The 27654-nt window shown below is 36.1% G+C and overlaps 1 protein-coding gene across 18 annotated transcripts in view; it reads right to left on the reverse strand.

Annotated features, from left to right (window-relative positions):
• Nucleotides 1–209: 209 nt before the first annotated feature.
• Nucleotides 210–27654, reverse strand: part of CCDC18 (coiled-coil domain containing 18) — a 112264-nt gene continuing 84819 nt past the window's right edge. For 16 of the 18 annotated variants that reach the window (XM_045166087.1, XM_045166091.1, XM_045166090.1 and 13 more), the window contains 5 exons: nucleotides 26620–26823; nucleotides 24750–24887; nucleotides 18838–19038; nucleotides 3723–4190; nucleotides 210–361 (listed from right to left, as the gene is read on the reverse strand). In XM_045166087.1, the coding sequence (XP_045022022.1) occupies nucleotides 347–361; nucleotides 3723–4190; nucleotides 18838–19038; nucleotides 24750–24887; nucleotides 26620–26823 (1026 nt within the window). In that variant the 3' untranslated portion in view covers nucleotides 210–346. The remainder of the gene's footprint in view (nucleotides 362–3722; nucleotides 4191–18837; nucleotides 19039–24749; nucleotides 24888–26619; nucleotides 26824–27654) is intronic. The other 2 variants (XM_045166083.1, XM_045166088.1) reach the window with 2 other exon arrangements.

Below are 27654 nucleotides of genomic sequence, written 5' to 3' on the forward strand. Positions count from 1 at the left end.
CTTCTTTTAAAAATAAAGTATCACTAGAAAAATAAGCAAATAATATGGGAGTCTGATTGAAAATATAAGTTATTCAATGTACTTATGCATTTTAATAATGATTTCTAAGTAAAAGATAAAAGGAAAGTAGCAAGTTCAAACCAGAATAATGAATAAATTGAATTACTTTTCACAAAAAGTATAAGTAAGCTTTAAAAGAAAGAACTTTCTTTAAAAATCTTAAAATATAAAATTTATTTAAAAGCAATAAAATAGCAGTTTATATGAAGTAGGAACTACATATAATAAGTAAACACTACACAGTACCAAAAATTCCACTTTTCATCACATCAGCATCTTCTTTTAACTATAAATTTTCTCCCTGGAATAATGCAAAGTAATAGATTATTATTTGAAATCATGATTTAACATTAAAAATCTACTATAATAATTAGGGGCATAATTTAAAACAAGAGTGGAGAATATTTAGTCAGTTGAAAAACAAGAATCAGAAAGTCAGTAATGGATTGCATGGATGGAAAAAGCAAATAATTCTGGTTGGGTGGGGGTCAGGAGGGAGTGAAAGATTAAATTAAATTGATAAAGTCAATGAAAAACAGAAGAGAGAAAAACAGAGCAGGAAAAAAAAAGACAGGACAGAAATGCTTGTACAAAGAAGTAGCACAATACAGAGAAGTAGAAAAACAGAGGGAAACATCTCAGGAGATTCTAAAACTACAGGTCAAATATTCTTGTCATATCTTGATCTTAACCTGGGCTAGGAATTTGAAAATGTTATCATGTCTCTAAGTATATATTTGTACTCCCACTTAATCCTTTTTTCCCTTACACTTTTAATTGTTACCTAATCACTGATTTTCTCAATTCTTATTTTTCATCTTACTGCATGGTATACAGACCATATTTTGAAAACTGCTTTTTTTTTCTGAAAACAAAATGGATAAACAATACTTCTTTCAAATTCCTAATAAACTATGAATCAGCTAATTAGCTCACAACACTTCCACTGCTTTAAAGCAGTTTTTAACTTGACATTTGTGTGAACTCTTCTGTGTTCAAAATTGTATGTGTGTTTAACTTTTTGTGAGTTTTTGAAGCTTTTGTCAAAACCTGAAAGCAAAATACTATTCTGCTAGAGGCTTTATTGTGAATGGAACTGACAAAATAATTAACCATTAAGAAAATCCAAGAAAGGAAACTAACAATGTAGGATCTCAGTTCCTTGACCAGGGGATAAATCCAGTAAAAGCCTGGAATCCTAACCACTAGGCTGGCCGCTGGGCTTAGTCGCTCAGTCATGTCTGACTCTTTTTAACCCCATGGACTGTAACCTGCCAGGCTCCTCTGAAGAATACTGGAGTGGGATTGCCATTTCCTCCTCTAGGGGATCTTCCCAACCCAGGGATTGAACCCAGGTCTGCCGCATTGCAGGCAAATTCTTTACCATCTGAGCCACCAGCGAAGCTCTATAGGCCAACAGTGAGTTCCAAATTAAGCTCTTTTTAATCATGTAAGGAAGGATGTGGAGAAATGAATAAAAGCTCCAACAATGCGACAAAGCTAGTGGAGGTGATGGAATTCCAGTTGAGCTATTTCAAATCCTGAAAGATGATGCTGTGAAAGTGCTGTACTCAATGTGCCAACAAATTTGGAAAACTCAGCAGTGGCCACAGGACTGGAAAAGGTCAGTTTTCATTCCAATCCCAAAGAAAGGCAATGCCAAAGAATGCTCAAACTACCACACAATTGCACTCATCTCACACGCCAGTAAAATAATGCTTAAAATTCTCTAAGCCAGGATCAGCTATACGTGAACTGTGAACTTCCAGATGTTCAAGCTGGTTTTAGAAAAGGCAGAGGAACCAGAGATCAAATTGCCAACATCTGCTGGATCATGGAAAAAGCAAGAGAGTTCCAGAAAAACATCTATTTCTGCTTTATTGACTATGCCAAAGCCTTTGACTGTGTGGATCACAATAAACTGTGGAAAATTCTGAAAGAGACTGGAATACCAGACCACCTGACCTGCCTCTTGAGAAACCTGTATGCAGGTCAGGAAGCAACAGTTAGAACTGGTCATGGAAAAACAAACTGGTTCCAAACAGGAAAAGGAGTACATCAAGGCTGTATATTGTCACCCTGCTTATTTAACTTATATGCAGAGTACATCATGAGAAACGCTGGGCTGGAGGAAGCACAAGCTGGAATCAAGATTGCCAGGAGAAATATCAATAACCTCAGATATGCAGATGACACCACCCTTATGGCAGAAAGTAAAGAAGAACTAAAGAGCTTCTTGATGAAAGTGAAAGAGGAGAGTGAAAAAGTTGGCTTAAAGCTCAACATTCAGAAAACTAAGATCATGGCATCTGGTCCCATCACTTCCTGGCAAATAGATGGGGAAACAGTGAAAACAGTGGCTGATTTTTCTGGGCTCCAAAATCACTGTAGATGGTGACTGCAGCCATGAAATTAAAAGATGCTTACTTTTTGGAAGGAAAGTTATGACCCACCTAGACAGCATATTAAAAAGCAGAGACATTACTTTGCCAACAAATGGCCGTCTAGTCAAGGCCATGGTTTTTCCAGTGGTCATGGATGGATGTGAGAGTTGGACTATAAAGAAAGCTGAGCACCAAAGAATTGATGCTTTTGAACTGTAGTGTTGGAGAAGACTCTTGGAGAGTCCCTTGGACTGCAAGGAGATCCAAGCAGTCCATCCTAAAGGAAATCAGTCCTGAATATTCATTGGAAGGACTGATGTTGAAGCTGAAACTCCAATACTTTGGCTACCTGATTCAAAGAGACCCATTTGAAAAGACCCTGATGCTGGGAAAGATTGAGGACAGGAGGAGAAGGGCACGACAGAGGATGAGATAGTTGGATGGCATCACTGACTCGATGGACATGGGTTTGGGTGGACTCCAGGAGTTGGTGATGGACAGGGAGGCCTGGCGTGCTGCGGTCCATGGGGCTGCAAAGAGTCAGACACGACTGAGTGACTGAACTGAACTGAACTGAGTCTGTCTTGGATCCATTCAAAAAACACTTTTTAAACATTTTAGGCCACCAAACCTACTTTGATATGTTTGAAATGAGGAAAATGGACATTTCAAAAAAGGTGAAATTACCTGAAAGAAATCTTTGTATCTGTGTGCAAACTATAGATTAACTGCTTATAAACAATGTCAAGTCGTCTGTAATGTATGTGTAGCAGCGATAAAGTTGCTTCTTCAGTACAGTATGTTCAAAAAATAATGGAAGTAGAAAAATCATGTGAATGTGATATTCTGAGTCACTATGGAAGCCTATGACCAAAACAAAAGGCTACCTGAATAATCTTTACTAGAATGGTTTCCAGGAAGTCTAGGAACACAACTAATTTTAGCACTCCAAAAAACATTCTCCAGTACTCTGGAGTTCAAAATACTTTCCTAATATGAGGCAGAGTTAGTCTTTAATCAAGTATAGAGATTCTACTTAATCAAATATTAGCCTATTTTAACAAAAATTAATTTTCAAAGCTAAATTTTCAACTCTACTTGTCTAGGTAAAAGCATTCTGAACTTACAAGGAGTTTGTTTTTTCATACTTTCAATAATTGTGCACATCACCTAATGACATGAGTATTTTATTTAAATGTATGCATTTTTTCCTTAAAAAAAGAAAATGATCCTCATTGGAGACAAATTATTGTAACTGCTAACGTATGAAATACATACCTGAGTTGAACCAGCACTTGTTTGCATAGAAGATTTTTTTAATAGTCGCACTTCTTTGTTTATGTATCTTAGCATTCCACTCAGAGTACTGAAGTCATTATTCTCAGAATTATCATCATTGAGGTCATATGTGAGAGGTTTAAATGAGTCTGACTGGGTATAAGTTAGATCTCTCTGGCTTTCTTCTAATGTTGAAGGTTGTTCCAATTGCATTTTTTTTAAGTCCTGTAGTAATTCTTCAGAAAGATCTTCATCACTATGAGTTCTGAAACTAAGATCACTGGCGCTAATAGAGCGACGTAGTTTCCTACACTTGAAAAAAGCTGTGTGAGAATGCTTAGCTAATTTTGAATCTTGAATATCAGGCGTGATTTCTACTGGAGATGTAAATGGGGCTGGTAGAAATTTGATGTCTTCTGCCCTTTCATGTCCAGAAATTTTGGCTTGTAATCTGGTTAATTCTGATTCCTATAGAAAAATTGGTACATAGTAGGTGCTGATTACATATCTGTTAAATAAATGACTTAGAAAATCATAGACTTAGAAGTCATCTAGGTTAAACTTGGTTCTAGTACAGTACAGAAATTCTTTTTATAACAACTCATGAGGGTTGTTAACTATGTTAAAACTATATAGTTAAAACTACGTTAAAACCCTTCATTTGGGGACAATTATCTAGTCATTAGCATTATGTTTAAACTATATAAGGAATTCCATGAAAACTGTATGTTCCTTATGGAATTTTTCTTAGTATTGATGACAGTATAAATTTCTATTAAAGACTGAAAACTTACATAAAAATTTTTTTTGCAAAAGTATAAAAAGGTACACAATCATTTGTCAATCTAACATATATACACACCAAAAATAACATCCTTCAGAATTTGTAATAGGAAATAAATGCATATTAGCTACTCTGCTGTGTATGTCATCATCACAAGAAATCTTTACTAGAAAATTTTTAAAGCCTTTAAATAATTAATAATGTTTAATAAATCAATCCTTATTAAATAAACTTTTCATTTCTGTTTTTCCATGTCCTTCACTTTTGTCCTGTGACCCAACTCTGGGATCCCAAGAATTGAGACTCTATATACTGAAAAGCGATCAAGTCAAAAAAATAAAGGGAGGACATTTTAATTTCAAAAGTTATATAATACATATAATAGTCCCATGTTCAAATACATTCTCCTTTTCTTACAGGTATCCATAAGATGCATACTTCTAAACCAGTCACTTTTAAACTGGTAGTTTCCATTCTTTCTAAAAATACTGTGCTTATAGCTAAAACTGTCATAACCACAGTGTGCATTACAAAATGCATATTTCACTTCTGCTGTCTTTATACCACTTTATTCTAGGCAAATTTGATTTATAAGTGGCAGAAGTGCCCATTTTTTCAAGCAAATTTTGTATTCACATTGTTATAACCACAATTATTTAATGAAATAACTATAAAGTTCACATATATAAGGTCATGTGCAGTTTAAGTTTCTTTTAAACTTTTTTAAAAAGTTTTCTGTGTGTTATCCAGTCACACTAAGAAATGTGGTATCTCAGATAAGTAGGATTCCATTTAACTTAGAGTTCAACACCTAACTTTTATGAAGAAATGTAGTAAACCAAATATATTAAACATAATTCACCTTTTTCTTAAAACTCAAAGCAGCTCACTGTTGTGATCCTTACTGTAGTAGGCCATAATACACTGATGTTTTATGGCCTTCAGAAAATGGATTTACCTTTGCCCTTACTCCAGACACACTCAAATACTAGAGTACTTTTTAGGCTATTAAACTGAAAAGATCAGTTTCCTCAGTGTTCTTTCTTCTCTTCTCCCTCACTTATGTTTCTGTTCTCTGTCATTTACTGCTGCTTTTAGTGAATAGCTTTCCACTATTTATAGTTACTTCTAATTGTTACATTTATGCCAGCTTCTGCTCTTCTCTTAGTTTTTCTTCTTTCTCTCTCCAAACTAGACCTTAGTTCAGTTCAGTTCAGTCGCTCAGTCGTGTCCGACTCTTTGAGACCCCATGAATCACAGCACGCCAGGCCTCCCTGTCCATCACCAACTCCCGGAGTTCACTCAGACTCACGTGCATCAAGTCAGTGATGCCATCCAGCCATCTCATCCTCTGTCCTCCCCTTCTCCTCCTGCCCTCAATCTTTCCCAGCATCAGGATCTTTTCCAATGAGTCAACTCTCATGAGTTGGCCACCTCAATGAGGTGGCCAAAGTACTGGAGTTTCAGCTTTAGCATCATTCCTTCCAAAGAAATCCCAGGGCTGATCTCCTTCAGAATGGACTGGTTGGATCTCCTTGCAGTCCAAGGGATTCTCAAGCGTCTTCTCCAACACCATAGTTCAAAAGCATCAATTCTTCAGCGCTCAGCCTTCTTCACAGTCCAACTCTCACATCCATACATGACCACTGGAAAAACCATAGCCTTGACTAGACGGACCTTTGTCGGCAAAGTAACGTCTCTGCTTTTGAATATGCTGTCTAGGTTGGTCATAACTTTCCTTCCAAGGAGTAAGCATCTTTTAATTTCATGGCTGCAGTCACCATCTACAGTGATTTTGGAGCCCCCAAAAATAAAGTCTGACACTGTTTCCCCATCTATTTCCTATGAAGTGATGGGACCGGATGCCATGATCTTAGTTTTCTGAATGTTGAGCTTTAAGCTCACTTTTTCACTCTCCACTTTCACTTTCATCAAGAGGCTTTTGAGTTCCTCTTCACTTTCTGCCATAAGGGTGGTGTCATCTGCATATCTGAGGTTATTGAGATTTCTCCTGGCAATCTTGATTCCAGCTTGTGTTTCTTCCAGTCCAGTGTTTCTCATGATGTACTCTGCATAGAAGTTAAATAAGCAGGGTGACAATATACACCCTTGACGTACTCCTTTTCCTATTTGGAACCAGCCTGTTGTTCTATGTCCAGTTCTAACTGTTGCTTCCTGACCTGAATACAAATTTCTCAAGAGGCAGGTCAGGTGGTCTGGTATTCCCATCTCTTTCAGAATTTTCCACAGTTTATTGTGATCCATACAGTCAAAGGCTTTGGCATAGTCAATAAAGCAGAAACAGATGTTTTTCTGGAACTCTCTTGCTTTTTCCATGATCCAGCAGATGTTGCCAATTTGATCTTTGGTTCCTCTGCCTTTTCTAAATCCAGCTTGAACATCAGGAAGTTCACGGTTCACATATTGCTGAAGCCTGGCTTGGAGAATTTTGAGCATTACTTTACTAGTGTGTGAGATGAGTGCAATTGTGTGGTAGTTTGAGCATTCTTTGGCATTGCCTTTCTTTGGGATTGGAATGAAAACTGACCTTTTCCGGCCCTGTGGCCACTGCTGAGTTTTCCAAATTTGCTGGCATATTGAGTGCAGCACTTGCACAGCATCATCTTTCAGGATTTGAAAGAGCTCCACTGGAATCCATCACCTCCACTAGCTTTGTTCATAGTGATGCTTTCTAAGGCCCACTTGATTCACATTCCAGGATGTCTGGCTCTAGGTCAGTGATCACACCATCGTGATTATCTTGGTCGTGAAGATCTTTTTTGTACAGTTCTTCTGTGTATTCTTGCCACCTCTTCTTAATATCTTTTGCTTCTGTTAGGTCCATACCATTTCTGTCCTTTATCGAACCCATCTTTGCAAGAAATGTTCCCTTAGTATCTCTAATTTTCTTGAAGAGATCTCTAGTCTTTCCCATTCTGTTGTTTTCCTCTATTTCTTTGCATTGATCGCTGAAGAAGGCTTTCTTATCTCTTCTTGCTATTCTTTGGAACTCTGCATTCAGATGCTTATATCTTTCCTTTGCTCCTTTGCTTTTCGCTTCTCTTCTTTTCACAGCTATTTGTAAGGCCTCCCCAGACAGCCATTTTGTTTTTCTTCATTTCTTTTCCATGGGGATGGTCTTGATCCCTGTCTCCTGTACAATGTCACGAACCTCATTCCATAGTTCATCAGGCACTCTATCTATCAAATCTAGGCCCTTAAATGTCTTTCTCACTTCCACTGTATAATCATAAGGGATTTGATTTAGGTCATACTTTTATGGTCTAGTGGTTTTCCCTACTTTCTTCAATTTAAGTCTGAATTTGGCAATAAGGAGTTCATGATCTGAGCCACAGTCAGTTCCTGGTCTTGTTTTTGTTGACTGTATAGAGCTTCTCCATCTTTGGCTGCAAAGAATATAATCAATCTGATTTCGGTGTTGACCATCTGGTGATGTCCATGTGTAGAGTCTTCTCTTGTGTTGTTGGAAGAGGGTGTTTGCTATGACCAGTGCATTTTCTTGGCAAAACTTGATTAGTCTTTGCCCTGCTTCATTCCATATTCCAAGGCCAAATCTGCCTGTTACTCCAGGTGTTTCTTGACTTCCTACTTTTGCATTCCAGTGCCCTATAATGAAAAGGACATCTTTTTTGGGTGTTAGTTCTAAAAGGTCTTGTAGGTCTTCATAGAACTGTTTAACTTCAGCTTCTTCAGCATTACTGGTTGGGGCATAGACTTGGATTACTGTGATACTGAGTGGTTTGTCTTGGAAACGAACAGAGATCATTCTGTCGTTTTTGAGATTGCATCCAAGTACTGCATTTCGGACTCTTTTGTTGACCATGACAGCCACTCCATTTCTTCTGAGGAATTCCTGCCCACAGTAGTAGATATAATGGTCATCTGAGTTAAATTCACCCATTCCCGACCTTAGAGCCAGCTAAAATTGACTTGGAGAGCTACTGTCAGAAAACAAAGAAATTCTACCTTCTGCCTGCTATCCTGGCTAATCATGGTACATGTTCTAAGATCTATATATCTTTAGTTCATTTAAGAATTGCTGCTATTCTGAGAATATTTTGACAACTTTCTAAGTAGCTGGTTTTACACACTTCTGAATAATTGATAAGTGCAATACCACTGTATTTATCTCATTGGTAATATCTAACAAGTAGCAGAGATTACTACTAAGTGACAGAGATATACTATGCAGAATCTTTAAAATTTTTAGATTCAATTTTTTGCAATGAGGTTTTATAATTTTGTATAAATGTTATAAATCCCCAGAAGACTAAGTATATTACTATTTCAATAAAAGTATAGAGGGTTCACCTGAAACATAATTTTGGATTCTGTTTATTCAACTTTCCTGTAGTACTATGAATATCAAGCTTTAAAAAAAAAAAAATCATGTATTTGGCTGCACTGGGTCTTAGTGGCCGCACATCGGATCTTTAGTTGCAGCATGAGAACTCACTTGTGGTATGTGGGATCTAGTTTACTGACCAGAGATAGAACCAAGGCCCTAAGCGCTGGGAGTGCAGTCTTAGCAACTGGACCACCAGGTAAGTCAATATCAAGCATTTTATAAAAGGAATTTAAGTGCTCAGAATAATAATTACAAGAATTTCTATAGTAATAATTGAGTTTCTTTGCTTTTAAATAATTTCCATTTTACTATAAAATCATTTATTGCTTCACAACTATCAGTGGGGTTGGTCTTTTTCAAGGTCTTAGCTGACAATGTTAATCATACATATCGGCAATTTGAACTAATATTAAATTATTTCTATGCATCAATACTGATATTAATTCCAAATTCAATAATAAACTGCCATGATCAATAGGGGTGAATAACTACCAAGAGTCTATCTGAAAAATCACATATGTACTCAAAACCAGTAAAAACATTTTTTAAATATAATCTTGCATTTTCTAATGATAGTGATGATGATCCAGGATCTCAGGTAAACAAAGAAGAAGATGTAAGAAATGTTTACCAAAGGTCTAGAAGAACTAAGGACAAACAAACAGAGATGAACAATGCACTGCTGCTGCTACTGCTAAGTTGCTTCAGTCGTGCCCGACTCTGTGCGACCCCACAGACGGCAGCCCACCAGGCTCCCCTGTCCCTGGGATTCTCCAGGCAAGAATTCTGGAGTGGGTTGCCATTTCCTCCTCCAATGCATGAAAGTGAAAAGTGAAAGGGAAGTTGGTCAGTCATGTCTGACTTGTAGCGACCCCATGGACTGCAGCCCATCAGGCTCCTCCGTCCATGGGATTTTCCAGGCAAGAGTACTGGAGTGGGGTGCCATTGCCTTCTCCGAACAATGCACTAGAAGGAATCAATAACAGAGGCAGAAGAACAGGTAAGTGACCTGGAAGACAGAATGGTGGAAATCATTGCCACAAAACAGAATATAAAAAAAAGAACGGAAAAAAAAAAAAATGAAGACAGTCTAAGTTAATGCACCAACATTTGCATTATAGCGGTCCCAGAAAAAGACAGAGAAGGGACCCAAGAAAATATCTGGCTTTAACAGCTGAAAACTTCCTCAATATGGGAAAGGAAATCGTCAACAAAGTCCAGGAAATGCAGAGTCCCAGGCAAAATAAACTCAAGGAGAAACACACTGACACACACAATAATTAAACTGATAAAATTAAAGACAAAGATAAAATATTAAAAGCAATAGGGGAAAAATGACAAATAATACTCAAGGGAACTCCCATCAGGTTATCAGCTGATTTCTCAACAGAAACTCTCCAAGCCAGAAGGGAATGGCATGATACATTAAAAGTGATGAAAGGGAAGAACCTACAACCGAGAATAATCTATCCAGCAAGACTCTCATTCAGATTTGATGGAGAAATCCAAAGTTTTCCAGACAAGCAAAATTAAGAGAATTCAGCATCACCAAAACAACTTTACAACAAATACTAAAGGAACTTCTCTAGGCAGGAAACACAAAAGAAAAGATCTACAAAAAATAAACCCAAAACAGTTAAGAAAATGGTAATAGGCCATACGTAAAATAGGTAGCCAACGGGAATTTGTTGTATGGCTCAGGAAACTCAAACAGGGACTCTGTATCAACCTAGAGAAGTGGGATGGGAGGGAGACAAGAAGGAGGTTCAAAGGGAGGGGATATATTTATACCTATAGCAGATTCATGTTGAGGTTTGACAGAAAACAACAAAATTCTTTAAAGCAACTATCCTTTAATAAAAAAATTAATTGAAAAAAAGAAAATGGTAATAGGATCATGTGCTGTGCTGTGCTTAGTTGTTCAGATTCTTTGTGACCCCATGGACTGTAGCCCGCCAGGCTCCTTTGTCCATGGGGATTCTCCAGACAAGAATACTCAAGTGGGTTGCTATGCTCTCCTCCAGGGGATCTTCCCAATCCAGGGATCAAACCTGGGTCTCCCACATTACAGATAGATCCTTTACCATCAGAGCCACCAGGGAAGCCCAACAGGATCATAGGATCATACATAGTGATAATTACCTTAACTATAAATGGATTAAATGCACCAATCAAAAGACATAGACTGGATGGGCGGATGAGAACATGCGCACATATGCACTTCCACTTACCATATTACTCTGTGCCCAAAACTGTATGCAATTATTTCATATTGTGAGGTTCATTATGTTTCCATTATGGCTTGCAACTGTGATTATTTTTTATTTTTTGTCTGGCTACTGACTATGAAAACTGATAAACATCTTTCAGTATTATGATTATATAATTGTTATTTGCTTAATATCATTGTATCATGATTGGTCAACAGAAAAGAACAGAATTCTATATCACTAAAATTACCATTTAACAGAAAAACTTGTATTCACTTTTTAAAATCTAGATGCACAACAGAATTATCTTGGAATTTTTTGAAAAATAAAAATGCCCAGGTATTGCTACTCTTCTCCAAAGTGCCAAATGTATTTCTAATGAACAGCCATGTTTAAAAACAACTGAACTATATGATGATCTTTTACTTTTATCTAGTTTGATTCATGTTTTCTATTTCATAGTCAATGCTCCCATTTCATTTAGCTTATGTTTTCCAATTTCTCTCTTTTTTGTTATTGTTTCTCAAGCCATTATCAAGTGTAATAGAAAAGCTTTTGTAACATATATATATAGTATGTATAATATATATATTTTAGAAAAATTGTGAATTTTTGCCTAGCTAAATTTATGACACTTTGATTCTACTTGTTTGGCTTAGTATGAACAGAATGCTAGAGTTCTAATTTATATTCACTCAAATTTTGATATAGTGTCATGTCTATTGGCCTCTAGTATTACTGGTAAAAGTCCAGAAAATGTATTATCTTAGTGATTTAAAAAGAAAATTTGAATAAGGCTTGAAACTTCTAATCCAATTCTGAGAATATAAAGAAATACTATGTTATTTAAAAAACAAAGGAAATTAACAAGTGATACAGTATTATTAACTAAAGTACAGATGATGTTCAAATCTCACAAAATTTTATGCTGCCCATTATTTGTTTTCATACCTCATTCAAGACTCCACATTGTATTTAATTGCATTGAGCCGCTTCAGCTACATGCAACAAATGATGGTAAATTCCCTTTTCATTTTCATTCAATTACAAATATTTTCTAATTTTCCTTGTTATGGCTTCTTAGATACATCCATCATTTAAAAGTTGACATTAAACTTCCAAATACATGGGATTTTTTAAAAGTATCTTTAACATTAATTTCTCATTTTTATATTCTTATTAAATGCTTTCTCCTCTGCAATTACCCTGTTTTTTTTCAGTCTAACTTTATTGAGGCTTTTTTTTTTTTCAATTTTAATTATGTCACCTTTTATTATTTTACAATATATTTCCAAAAAATGCCATTACAGTTGCCTTAACTGCTCTATAAGACCTGGAATCAAAGAACACTGAGAATTAGAACACACACATCAAGCTGTAATACCTACTTGTGCTGAACCATTACTACCGAAGGGATGTTGTTTCTTAAATAAGCAGATGTGTGGCAATGCAAAATAAAATACAAACTGGTTAGAACAGTAAACTTTGTTTCAATGGCTATAGAAAGGAGGTGGTTTTGTTGTTGTTTTTTTTTTTTTTTTTAAACACATCTGGTCTGGCAGCAAGATGTAATATGCATTTAGAGCAATATTTTTTTTTTTTTAATTGAGGCTTTTGATGGCTAAGTTGAAGCTCTCTCTTGGTAAATGTCACATTGCACTTGAAAATATATGGGTTATTTTCAAATATCTCTTGATATTGATTTCTAACATAATACCACAGTGATAACAGAACTGACTCTATGATTTCAATACCTTTAGACCATGAAATTTTTGAACCTTGTTTTATGTCTTTGGATATGTTTTAGTGTCTCCTAGTTTACAATCTATGGGAACTTGAATATAACTTGTATCCTACTGATGTGTGAAAATGTATAAATCTTAATTATGTTGAATTGGTTCACAGAGCTTTTCAGGTCTACTATATTCTTCTTCTCTGTATACTCATTCTATTAATTTTTGAGAATTTGATATTGAAACTCCAACTAAAAATCTTAATTTATCTACCTAAAAAATTGTAATATATAGTATAACTATATGTAATCTTGTTCTGTATTTTCCAAGTCTCCTGTAAATGAGTTATCATACTTCTATAATTCAAAAAAAAATTAAAAAACCCTCCAAAGTAAACATCATGATTCAATTGGCCAGGCCAAGATGGCAATATAGGCTCCTTTCATATCTCCTTCCATGTACAAATGATGAAATCTACAACTGTACAAGGAACAATTCCCTTTGAAAAAACTGGCTGAGAAACATCTACACTTGGGTGAATGAGAAAAGTCCACATCAAAACTAACAGGAAACCTGAACTTCACTTTTGCCATAAAGGCCATGCCAAGCACAGGCTATACAATGGGATTCCAGTTTCTTCCTTAAGAGTAAAGGGCTTGGATCCCACATCTAGTGTTCCAACTTTTAAGACTTCCACATGAGCAATGGGTTTTCAAAACACTTATCTGTGAAAGCCAATGGGGCCTGCGTCTGAGACCCACAAGATTATAGCAAACAAAGAAGCAGTTCTTAACAGGCTTGCAAGGACGTACCATGGCTAACATCATAGAATTCAGTACAGAAGAAGCAAGCAAGAAATGCCCATCTTCCAGACTTTCTCCAAAACAGGTCTATTTTCACACTTTAAAAGTTTCTGCACAAAGGTCAGGCTTCTATTTTAGCATGCATCTGGGGTACCTGTGGTGCTGGAGAAGACTCTAGGGAGTCCCTTGGGAAGCAAGGAGATCAAATCAGTCAATCTTAAAGGAAATCAACCTTGAATACTCTTTGGAAGGACTGATGCTGAAGCTGCAATACCTTGGTCACCAGATGTGAACAGCTGACTCACTGAAAAAGACCCTGATGGTGGGAAAGAGTGAAGGCAGAAGGAGAAGAGGGTGACACAAGATGAGACAGTTGGATGGCATCACTGATTCAATGGACACGAACTTGGGCGAACTCTGGGAGATGATGGGGGACAGGGAAGCCTGGTGTGCTGCACTCCATGGGGTCACAGACGTGACTTGGTTACTGGACAACAAACAACAAGAGGCACCTGAAAGACCAGGGAAGCTAGAAGACACTTTCTCTACCTTCTCCCTCAAGCCTGTTTCAAATTACAAGTGTCTCCCTGGACTTTATGCCAGAAGTGTAACAAGGGACAAAGAAGGTCATTATATATTGCTAAAGGAGTCAATCTAAGAAAAGAATATTTGTATATATTTTGTACCTAAAAAACACAGGAATACCCAAATATATAAAGTAAGTATTGACAGACCAGAGGGAGAAAGAGATAAGCATATATAAACGTAGGGGACTTCAATACCCTAGTTTCATCAATAGATAGATCATCCATACAAAAAATCATTATGAAAACATTGGACTTGAACCGTAAGTTAGACCAAATAGACTTAACAGTTACAGAACATTTCATCCAACACAGGGCAGGAGTGTACATATTCTTCTGGAGTGAATATGGAACATTCTCCAGGATGAATCATATGTTAAGTCATAAAACAAGTCTTAATAAATTTAGGAAGATTAACAAAACAAAAACAAATTTAGGAAGATTAAAATCCTATAAAGCATCTTCCAACCACAATGGTAGAAAACCAGAAATCGATTATAAGAATAAAACTGGAAAACCCACAATTATGTGGAGATTAAACAACATGTGATGTAACTACCAACATGTCAAAGAATAAATCAACAGAAAAATAAAAAATTATCTTCAGACAAATTAAAACAGAAATATACTAAACCAAAACTTATGGGACATAGCAAAAGCAGATGCAAGTGGGAAATTTATAGTGATAAACACTGTATTTATATAGTAAGAAACAAGAAAGACACCAATAAAACAACCTAAATTTCTACCTTAAAGAAACAGAAAAGGAAGAACAAACTAAGCCCAAAGTTAGGTGAATGAATGAAATAAAGATCAGAGTGGAAGTAAATTCAAGACAGACTAAAAAGACAATATAAAGATTAATGAAACTAATAGCTGAGTTCTTAAAAAAGATAAACAGAATAGACAAACCATTAGCAAGGCTTAATAAGAGAAAAAGAGAGAGAACTTAAATAAAATCAGTAATGAAAGAGATGTTACAACTTGATACCAAAGAGATAAGGGATCATAAGGGACTACTATGAACAATTATACACTAACAAATTGGTCAGCCAAGAAAAAAATAGATAAGTCTTACAACCCACCAAGACCAAATAATGAAGAAATATAAAGTGAGATCCCAATAGACCAATTACCAGTAAGGGGACTGAATCAGTAATAATAATTTTAAAAAACCTCCCAAAACTGATTCACTTTGCTGTACATCAGAAACTAAAACACTGTAAAACGATATATTCCAGTATCAATAAAAAGTATTTTAAAATAAATAAATATTTAAAAGAAATAACAGCAAACTGAATTCAACAATACGTTAAAAGAATCCTATACCATGATCAAGTGAGAGATTAGTTCCAGGGACGTAAGGATGGGTCATCATCTGCAAATTAATGTGATACCATATTAATAAAAAGAAGATAAAAATTATATAATCATTTTAATAGATGGAGAAAAAGCATTTGACAAAATTCCATATTCATTTATGATGAAAATGCACAACACAACAAGTGGGTACAGGCGGAATGTACACCAAGATAATAAAGGTTATATATAACAAGTCCAGTTAACATAACCCTAAACAGTGAAAAACTGAAAGCATTTCCTTTAACATCAGGAACAAGACAAGGGGGCTGGCTCACTCACCATTTCTATTCAACATAGTATTGGGAGTAGGAGCCAGAGAAATCAGGAGGAAAAAAAGGAATAAAAGGAATCCAAATTGGAAAGGAAGATGTAAAACTGTAACTGTTTGCAAATGACATGATATTATATATAGAAAACCCTAAAGACCACCAAAAAAACTGTTTGAACTAGTAAATGAATTTGGCAAACAGAAGGATACAAAGTTAGTATATAAAAATCTGTTGTATTTCTATATATTAATAATGAACTATCAGAAAGAGAAATTAGTAAAATAATTCCATTTGCAATTTTATCAAAAAGAATAAAATGCCTAGGAATACATTTAACCAAGGAGGTGAAAGACCTGTACACTGAAAACTGTAAGATACTGATGAAAGAAAGTGAAGATACAAATAAATGGAAAGATATTTTGTGCTCATGAACTAGTTGGAAGAAAAAATATTGTGAAAATGTCCTTACTATCCTAAGTAATGTAGATTCAATTCAACCCCTATCAAAATTTCAACAGTATTTTTCACAGATATAGAACAAGCCATCCTAAAATTTTAATGGAACCACAAAAGACCCTAAATAGTTAAAACAATTTTAAGAAATAACAAAGTTGGAAACATCATATTTCCTGATTTCAAACCATATTACAAAGCTATAGTAGCAATAATAAAAACACTATGGTACACAGTAGTATAGAAATGGACACACAGATAAATGGAACAAAATAGATAGCCCAGAAATAAACCTATGCATGTATAGCCAGTTAATTTATGACAAAGGAACTAAGAACATACAATCGGCAAAGAATAATTATCTTCAATGAATCACGCTGGGAAAACCAGACAGCCAGATGCAAAAGAATGAAACTGGACCCTAGTCCTACTCCATACACAAAAATCAACTCAAACTGAGAGTGAAGAAAAAATAGAGAGTAAGCATCTTGATATTGGGCATGGCAATGATTTTTTGGATTTGATAACAAAAGTAAAGGCAACAAAAGCAAAAATAAAAAACAGGGACTATACAAACTAAAAAGTTCTTGCACAGCAATGGAAACCAGTAAATAGGCAACATACAAAATGGGAGAAAATGTCTGCAAATCATTTATCTGATAAGGAGTTAATATCTAAACTACATAAAGAACTCATATAATTTAATAGCAAAGAAACAAACCATTCAGTTTTTTAAAAGGTAGAGGAATTGAATATACATTTTTTCAAAGAAGATATACAAAGGGCCAATAAGTATATGAAAAGGTACTCAATATCACTAATCTTCTGGGAAATGCATATCAACATCAAATGAGATATCACCTTACACCCACCAGAATGGCTGTCAATAGAAAGACAAGAAATGAGTGTTGGCCAAGGGTATGGAGAAAGGGGAGACCATGTTTACTGTTGGTAGGCAAGCTACCTAGTACAAGCACTAAGGGAAACAGCGTGGAGGTTCTTCCAAAAATGAAAAATAGGAGTGTCGTATGACCCAGCAACACCATTTCTGGGTATATATTCAAAGGGAATGAAAACAGGTTATCAAATGCACTCCTGTGTTCATTGCAACATTATTCACAGTTAGCTCAGAGAAGGAAAAAAGTACCCATTGATGAATGGATAAAGAAGATGTGGTAAATACATATACAATGAAATATACAATATGCCCTTTGGAACAACATCAATGGACCTTTAGGACCATTGTGAAATAAAACAGAGAAAGACAAATACTGCATGATATTACTTGAATGTGGAATCTTAAAAAAAAAAAGAAAAAGCCAAACTCATAGAAATAGCAGGAGAGTGGTTGCCAGAGACTAGGAGATTGGGAGGTGAGCAAAATAGGTTGCTCAAAGGGTACAGCTTTTCAGGTATAAGATGACTGAGGGTTTAATGTATAATATGATGACTATAGTTGATAAAACCAGTGTATAAATGAAACTTGCTGAAAAAGTAGAACTTAAATGTTCTCACCAAAAAAAAGTTTTTTTTAAAGTTCATGTTTGAACATAATTATTTATCTTAAGGCAATATGATACATTTCTTATTAATAATCTCCAAATTCAGTATCTTCTAAATAAAGGGTCTTTTATTCAAAAGGTCAATTTTTGGTTATTAAGTGTTCTACAAACTCTAGGAATTCTGATTATGGGGAAATCGGTCATAAATTTACTTCATTATAGTTCTGCAGATGACACCACCCTTATGGCAGAAAGTGAAGAGGAACTAAAAAGCCTCTTAATGAAAGTGAAAGTGGAGAGTGAAAAAGTGGGCTTAAAGCTCAACATTCAGAAAACGAAGATCATGGCATCCAGTCCCATCACTTCATGGGAAATAGATGGGGAAACAGTGGAAACAGCGTCAGACTTTATTCTTCTGGGCTCCAAAATCACTGCAGATGGTGACTGCAGCCATGAAATTAAAAGATGCTTACTCCTTGCAGGAAAGTTATGTCCAACCTAGATAGCATATTCAAAAGCAGAGACATTACTTTGCCAACAAAGGTCTGTCTAGTCAAGGCTATGGTTTTTCCTGTGGTCATGTATGAATGTGAGAGTTGGACTGTGAAGAAGGCTGAGCGCTGAAGAATTGATGCTTTTGAACTGTGGTGTTGGAGAAGACTCTTGAGAGTCCCTTGGACTGCAAGGAGATCCAACCAGTCCATTCTGAAGGAGATCAGCCCTGGGATTTCTTTGGAAGGAATGATGCTAAAGCTGAAACTCCAGTACTTTGGCCACCTCATGCGAAGAGTTGACTGATTGGAAAAGACTCTGATGCTGGGAGGGATTGGGGGCAGGAGAAGAAGGGGAGGACAGAGGATGAGATGGCTGGATGGCATCACTGACTCGATGGACGTGAGTCTGAGTGAACTCTGGGAGTTGGTGATGGACAGGGAGGCCTGGCGTGCTGCGATTCACAGGGTCACAAAGAGTCAGACACAACTGAGCAACTGAACTGAACTGAACTGAACTGATTTCTGCTTTATATATTTTATATGTTCACTTACCTTAATAAGTAATGCTTCATTTGTAGCTTCAATTACTTCATTCCTATCTTGGACTTGCTGATGCAAACTGCTTACAGTGTCCTGAGCTTCTTCTAATTCTAGTTTTGCTTTCTCTAATTGTTCATTTAGTTGCTGAACAGAAGTCTTTTGAGAGTCAACAGAAATCTTCCACTTTGCATGGTTTTCCTGATGTGAAATCATCTACAAAGCCCCCAAATTGAAAAGGAATGGAAGAAAGAAAATAGGATAAAGTTGGTTTCAATAACATTCTAATGCTTTCCATTTCCACTTGAAATAAAAGCAAATTGTTTATAGTTACAAACATAATTTCTCAACAAACAACATATTAGAGGGAAAATAGTCTTAAATTTACTTAAGAACAGCTAAGTACAATGGACTACTTTCGGATACTGATTTGAAGAAATCAGCTATAAAGACATTTTTGAGGAAGACAAAATTGAGGAAATCTGAACAATGACTACATGTTTGATGATATCAAGGAATTATAGTCAAATTATAAGTATAAAAATGGCATTGTGGTTTTTTTTTTTTAAATAGTTCTTATCTTTCAATATATTTATTGAAATGCTTATTGATGAAACAATCGTGTTTTGGATTTCCTTCCCTCAAAATTACAGGATATGTGAGAAAGGGAAAAAAGAGAAATGAGAGAGGTTAAAGATATGGTGATCATACTTTCCAGTTTACCTACAATTGTCTAGGTTTTATGCCTGGTGTTCTGGTGTAATTAGTAACAGCACTTTTCTTCATTCTCAAAAGTATTTCCTTTTATGTAAAATAAATAGTCAACATACTTACAAATTAAGTAAAATTGGCCATGAGCGGGCTTCTTGGTAAAGAATCTGCCTGCAATGCAGGAGACCCTGGTTCAATTCCTGGGTCAGGAAGATCCCCTGGAGAAGGAAATGGCAACCCACTCCAGTGTTTTTGCCTGGAGAATCCCATGGACAGAGGAGCCTGGCACGCTACATATAGTCCATGGGGTCACAAGACTCAGACATGAGTTGAAAATTATTGAAGCTGAGCAATATATAGGAAAGAAGTAAGGGCAAACAACTGAATGGGAAAGACTAGAGATCTCTTCGAGAAAATCTGAGATACCAAGGGAACATTTCATGTAAAGATAGGCATAATAAAGGACAGAAACAGTATGGACTAAACAGAAGCATAAGATATTAAGAGACGCAAGAATACAGAAGAACTATACAAAAAAGATGATGAGAGGACAAGATGGTTGGATGGCATCACTGACTCAATGGACATGAGTTTGAGCAAGCTCTGGGAGATGGTCAGGGACAGCAAGGACAGGGAAGCCTGGCATGCTGCAGTCCATGAGGATGTAGAGTCAGACATGACTGAGAGACTGAACAACAACAAATACAAAAAAGCACTTAATGATCCAGATAACCACGACAGTGTGATCACTCACCTAGAGCCAGACATCCTGGAGAGTGAAGTTAAGTGGGCTTTCATGAGGTCGCTAAGAGTCAGACACGACTGAGCGAATTCACTTTCACTTTTCACTTTCATGCATTGGAGAAGGAAATGGCAACCCATTCCACTGTTCTTGCCTGGAGAATCCCAAGAACAGAGGAGCCTGGTAGGAGGCCATCTATGGGGTCGCACAGAATCAGATAGACTGAAGTGACTTAGCAGCAGTAGCAGCAGCAGGAAGCATCAAGACAAACAAAGCTAGTGGAGGTGATGAAATTCCAGCTGAACTATTTCAAAACCTAAAAGATGATGCTGTGAAAGTGCTGAACTCAATATGCCAGCAAATTTGGAAAACTCCAGCAGTGGCCATAATATTGAATAAAGTCAGTTTCCATTCCAATCCAAAAGAAAGGCAATGCCAGACAATGTTCAAACTACCATACAATTATGCTCATTTCACATGTGAGCAAGGTAATGCTCAAAATCCTTCAAGCTAGGTCTCAACAGTACATGCACCAAGAACTTCCAGATGTACAAGCTGGATTTAGAAAAGGCAATCAGAGATCAAATTGCCAACATCCACTGGATCATAGAAAAAGCAAGGGAATTCCAGAAAAACATTTGCTTCTGCTTCATTGACTATGAAAAAGCCTTTGACTATGTAGATCACAACAAACTGTGAAAAATTCTTAAAGAGATGGGAATACCAGACCACCTTACCTGCCTCCTATGAAACCTGTATGCAGGTCAAGAAGCAACTGTTAGAACCAGACATGGAACAATGGATTGGTTCCAAATCAGGAAAGGAGTACGTCAAGGCTGTATACTGTCACCCTGCTTATTTAACTTATATGCAGACTATATCATGCAAAATGCCGGGCTAGATGAATCACAAGTTGGAATCAAGAATGCTGGGAGAAATATCAATAACTTTAGATATGCAGATGACACCACCCTTATGGCAGAAAGCAAAGAGGAATTGAAGAGCCTCTTGATGAAAGCTAGCTTAAAACTCAACATTCAAAAAATGAAAATCATGGCATCTGGTTGCATCACTTCATGGAAAGTAGATGGGTAAACAATGGAAAGAGTGACAAACTTTATTTTCTTGGGCTCCAAAATCACTGTCGATGGTGACTGCAGCCATTAAATTAAAAGACGCTTGGTCTTTGGAAGAAAAGCTATGACAAATCTAGATATAGTATTAAAAAGCAGAGACATTACTTTGCCTACAAAGGTCTGCATAGTCAGAGCCTGGTTTTTCCAGTAGTCATGTATGGATGTGAGAGCTGGACAATAAAAAAGGCTTGAGCAGCAAAGAATTGATATCCTTGAACTGTGATGCTGGAGAAAACTCTCGAGAGTCCCTTGGACAACAAGGAGACCAAACCAGTCAATCCTGAAGGAAATCAACCCTGTATATACATTGGAAGGACTGATGCTGAAACTGAAACTCTAATACTTTGGCCACCTGATGCAAAGAGGCCACTCATTGGAAATGACCCTGATGCTGGGAAAGATTGAAGGCAGGAGGAGAAGGGGAGGACAGGATGAGATGGTTGGATGGCATCACTGACTCAATAGGCATGAGTTTGAGCAAACTCCAGGAGATGGTGAAGAACAGGGAAGCGTGCTGTGCTACAGTCCATGGGGTAGCAGAGTAGGACATGACTGAGCAACTGAACAACAATAACAATATATAGGAAAATTTATACCATTCTACTTCTGAATATGTTAAAAATTTTCCATAATAAAGTTAAAAAAAAATCTCATTTTATTGAGAAAATCAGCTTTGCAATTGAGTTTCCTGACAATTCTAAAGCCTGTATTTTAAAAATTAGTTAAAATTATCAATCCCTTTTCCTATTTAATAACACACTTTCATTTTATATTCAAACAACAAACACACTTTAAAAACATCTTTCTTAAGAACAACCACAACAAACCTATATATATATTTTTTAACCTGCAAGTATTTATTTTAATTACTCCTATTTGAAGGTTCTTTTTTTGGAAAATTTTATTATCCATTTTATTATCCACTCTTTTCATTCCTTAAAGGTTCCCACAGGTTTGGGCAAATTCATATTATCCTCATGACTATGTTTTGGAGGGACTCTAGGTATGTTAGCAGATTCATTTTCAATCTACTTCACAAGAGCTCTGTAACCCTCAATAATGTTGCAACCAATAGCATGCTGTAACTTGTGTAAATGGATAGGGAAAAGGGTTTCCGGGCACTGGTCAGCTTCTTCCAAATGTTTGGAACCTTGCAGAGACAGAAACTGGTTCTAGGAGCTTTACTATCAAGCCATACAAAAATACTTCACAATAGCCTTTAAGTCATTTGCCATAAACACTGATAACTTTGGTGTTTCCTAGAGATCCAATCGGAGAAGGCAATGGCACCCCACTCCAGTGCTCTTGCCTGGAAAATCCCATGGATGGAGGAGCCTGGTAGGCTGCAGTCTATGGGGTCGCGAAGAGTCGGACACGACTGCGCGACTTCACTTTCACGCATTGGAGAAGGAAATGGCAACCCACTCCAGTGTTCTTGCCTGGAGAATCCCAGGGACGGGGGAGCCAGGGGCTGCCGTCTCTGGGGTCGCACAGAGTCGGGCACGACTGAAGCGACTTAGCAGCAGCAGCAGCAGAGATCCAATGCACTGTATATAAATATTGCATTTCTCTGGGAGGGTGTCTTTCTGTAAGGATCATTGAAAAACTATTCAAAAGTCTTGGGGAGCCTCAGGATGGGTGGTGATCCAATCTGATCATGAATATAAGGTAATGGGTCCAAAGGAATCACTGTCTGGCTGGAAGATCTCATTTATCAAAAGCTGTTCCACAAGCATCTAACTTGCACTGTGACACAAGTGCTGGTCTCTTTGAGAGGAGTGTTTTTACTGTCTGCTTATGAGTGCCATACTGTTTGCATAATGACAGGTCTCTTCCACTCACATCATGTTCCTATGTAGAGCTTTCAACCTTCTATACCACCACAAGAGTTAATCAGACCTACATGTCTGGGGTCTAACCAGAAAAGCTTTGTGCTGGGTGCCTTCATCCCCAACAGCTTCAAAGCCACCAGTGGCAGCCCCTGTGAAAGTGTCCATATTAGGTATTTTCATATGCTGCATATAAAATATTAATATAAGATATTAAACAGCAATACTAGAACCAATTTTTACAATTCATTATTTGTACTATCTGTTTATAAATAATTTCAAGAGGCTTATAAAACTAAAAGTAAAAAATTGGATAATTAAAATAAAAGTAGAAATATAGACCATGTAAAAAAAAGCTTATTGAGTTGCTGCCGGCAAATACTTGAGATGGACCAATTATTACCAAAGATCACCACATTGACCAGCTAATATAAAATAATTATGCTGAACTCATCAGCATTCACATTTGTCTCCAAAGACTAAAGGTTGTAATCACTTGGCCTTAGGACTGGATTGAGCACGCAAATTTGTTTTGTTTGGCAGACACAATGTTTTCAAAGAGATTTGACTCTAAATGCATTTAAGCAAGACATGTTGACCAAAAACACAATTTATTCCTCAAAAAGATGTTATCCAAACTTCCTCAAAACGAGTTTAATATAAATGTCTTTGAGATGGTTAGACAGCATCACTGACTCAATGGACATGAATCTGAGCAAATTCCAGGAGATAGTGGAGGACAGAGGAGTCTGGCGTGAGGCAATCCATGGGGTCAAAAAGCGTTGGACGTGACTTAGTGACTAAACAACAACATTTGCAACAAGCACCATCCAGAAAAATGCTTTATTAGAACACTTCATAAGGAACCTTAAATTTGAATATCTTCAAATACAGTTTAAAAAAAGACAAGAAATGCTATTCTAATTGATAACACTGTCCATCTCTGTAAAGGCTCAGGACATACTGATAAAGGGCAAATTATCGTATTGCTGCTCTAACTTATGATCAGTGCAAACCTTGAAAATTACCACACATTAATAGACTGACATCACATGAAACTGTTTACATTGGTTATTAAATACCTCCAAGTAGTTTTGGCAAGTGTTACTTTATAAAAAGTTATGACAATGATAATAATGTGCCAGGCTCTGGTGTAAGAACATTAACTACATTAATTCATTTAATTCTCCACACAGTTCTATGAAATAGATAGCATTATTATATCCATTTTAGTCAGAGATGTTAAGTTAGTTGCCTACGGTTACATAAGTACCAAGTAATGAACTGAGATTTAGAACCAGTATGCCTGGCTAAAGAATTCAAGCTCTTAACCCATAGAGTATTAGTATATTGGAATATGAAGTGAAAATAATATGTTCAGCCTACCAGAAATGAAAAGACCAAATGTGTTTCTCTATAATAAACATTTAAAGACTAGATTTATACTTTGTTCAGATAGATCAACACACTTTAGCAGGGAGTAATGGAACAACTTAAATTTTTCTTTACCTCTAGATGATATGCTTCTTTGAGAGATTCTACTTCTGTTGACAATTTCTTGATTTCTGCTTGCATTCTTGCTTCTAACTGAGTTTCACGTACTTGAGAAGCCCCCAGTTCTTCAGCTAAATATTTTCCATGAGCTTCCTTGAAAATGACATATTAAGTAAAGGTTACACTACTTGTTTATTTGGTTACTGTAGCTAAACAATTCAGTACATTTATGGAAGTACTTTAATCTTTTGTAATACTGTATGAACACTCATACACAGTTACCTTATTAAATGTACACTTTAAAAAGTGTAACAATCTAGAATTTAATCTAGATATTTAAGAGAGTACTAATGGGAAAGTATCAGTATAGTGTTTATTATAAGTTCACTAATCAATGCTTTTTGTAAAATAAACTAATAATCACGGAACACTGAACTTAGCCAGTAGTCTCCTCTTTAGACATGCCTAGGTATTTTTGCTCACCATATGTGCTGTTTGCTTATCTACAGTTATGCATTTATCAAACGTATCTATGACAGCTGTGTTTTCAACTACAATTATGTAATTTTATTACACATTATGAATACAGATGAAATGCACATGCAAAAGGAATGTTTTTATATGAAAACTAAAGTTATATGCTTTGAGACAATTCAACAAGTGATTCACAAATGTTTGCTACCTAATTCATTGTAAAATATCATGGGAAATCTCATACAAAATATGAGATGCTGTCCTCTGACTGATTTATGAATGTCTCTTAACTCTTAAAAAACCAAATTGGAAGCTATAGATGATGGCATATCAGTGTGGTTTATGCAAGAAAAACTAGGTGGAATGTAATCAAGTGACCCTACCCATATACAAAGAGCCAAGATTTGGTTCCACATTAAAAGGTTAACAAATGACTGTAAATTTAGAATTTGGGGTTAAAATATAATATTTAAACTGTCATTCTTAATAATTCTCCACTTTCAATTAGTTATTTGATTAATTGACCTTGTTTATCAGATAAAATCAATTATACAACACTTAGATATCACTGATAAGGACAGAAATGAGATAAAAGTAGATAGCTTCCCTTCTCCTAGTAGACTCCCAAGTACCTGACATAGTCTAATAAAAATTCCCTATATATTTTTTATTAGTCTAACCATCCAGAAATGTGAATAAAAATGCCATCAGGTTAACCAAAACTAAATGTAAAAACACTTTCATTCAAAATCCATACTGAATTAGAACCACAGAACCATAGTAGAAAGCAGAAAAATCACAAGAACTTTTGTAGAATATCAATAAATACATTTTTCTTGAAGTCTAAGTAATTAAGCCAAGCATATTAATCTAAATATTTTTAAGGCAAGTTGTTAATTGTCTATGTAATACTAGGGAAATACAATTTATATTAGTAGTCTTGCTATTTAAAAGCACTTTTCCTCCCCAAGGTTCTAGACTGCAGGTATCTAACAGTTATAAATCTAGATAGTTTTCATCTATAAATGGCTACAAATGCAAAACTTTTTACTTAAAAAAGATGCATTAGATTTCTTTTTCTGTCCCAGGGGTAGCTCAAATTCAGTTCAAAGTCTGAAAGTGCTTTATAACTTATGTTATTGAAAACTAACCAGTTTGACTAAAATTCAGTTCTGAGAGACTTCCTAATTACACTACAATGCTAGGCTAAATATAACACAGGTGTTTTTTTTTTTTTTGAGTAATGTATACATAAAACAAAATTTATCACCTTAACTATTTTAAAGTACATTTACACTGCTATGGAACACAACTTTTATAAGAACAATATTCTACTGTCAAAACAAGCAAATGTTAAAAACTTTAAGATTTTCAATAAGGTAAAATTAGAATAGGAAAGAATAGGAATTACTTTCTCTTTAGAGAGTTGCTTTATTTCCTCAAGTTCACTTGAGAGCCTTTCTATTTCTCTCTGTGCTTGGACTTGTTGATGACGAGCCTCCACCAATTCTGTATGAGAGTTCTGCATCTGCTCCCGAGTTAGTCTCAATTCTTGCTCCAAATCTATGGCCTCCTTGTACTGAGTTGCAATGTACTGTTCCTGCTCTTTCATAACCTGAAGTGCACAAGACATTTGTAGGTTTCAAAATAAAATGACTCAGATAACCTATTTCTTACTCTGATTTCTCTTTTAATAAGTGACATACTCCCTCCCAACTAAATGTCTATATATTTTAACATAAATGAATATAAACCACTGTGAAACTCATATTCAGGAAATAAAAACTTTTTTAATAGTAAGAAAATGACACAAGTACTGTAATAAATCTAGGACTCACTGGTATATTTTGCACACCTTCAATATGAAAGCTGCATAATCCTTTAACAGTATGAAGTAACATGACAGAATACATAATAATATAAAGAGAAGAAAGAAGTTAATATTTGATTATCCATGTCAAAGATGGAGAAAATACTGGTATAAATAAAGCCCACCATTAATCCACACAGCTGGGTTAAGGATGACCTTATTCTCTGCAAAAGTGAAATTTGTTACTGGGACTGCTGCTATTCTCTCTGAAATTCCTAAGAGCTCTTGTTAAATTCCTCAGTTAAATCCCTGCGGCTGCTGCTGCTGCTGCTAAGTCGCTTCAGTCCACCAGGCTCCCCCATCCCTGGGATTCTCCAGTCAAGAACACTGGAGTGGGTTGCCATTTCCTTCTCCAATGCATGAGAGTAAAAAGTGAAAGGGAAGTCGCTCAGTCGTGTCCGACTCCTAGCAACCCCATGGACTGCAGCCTACCAGGCTCCTCCATCCATGGGATTTCCCAGGCAAGAGTACTGGAGTGGGATGCCATTGCCTTCTCCAAGTTAAATCCCTAGTAAAGTTCTATTTCTGGAGGAAAAAAAATTCAGTAAAAAGTCAATTAGTTCTAAATCAGCTTGA

This window comes from Bubalus bubalis, chromosome 6 (genome assembly GCF_019923935.1).
Source record: "Bubalus bubalis isolate 160015118507 breed Murrah chromosome 6, NDDB_SH_1, whole genome shotgun sequence".
NCBI classification, from domain to species: Eukaryota; Metazoa; Chordata; class Mammalia; order Artiodactyla; family Bovidae; genus Bubalus; species Bubalus bubalis.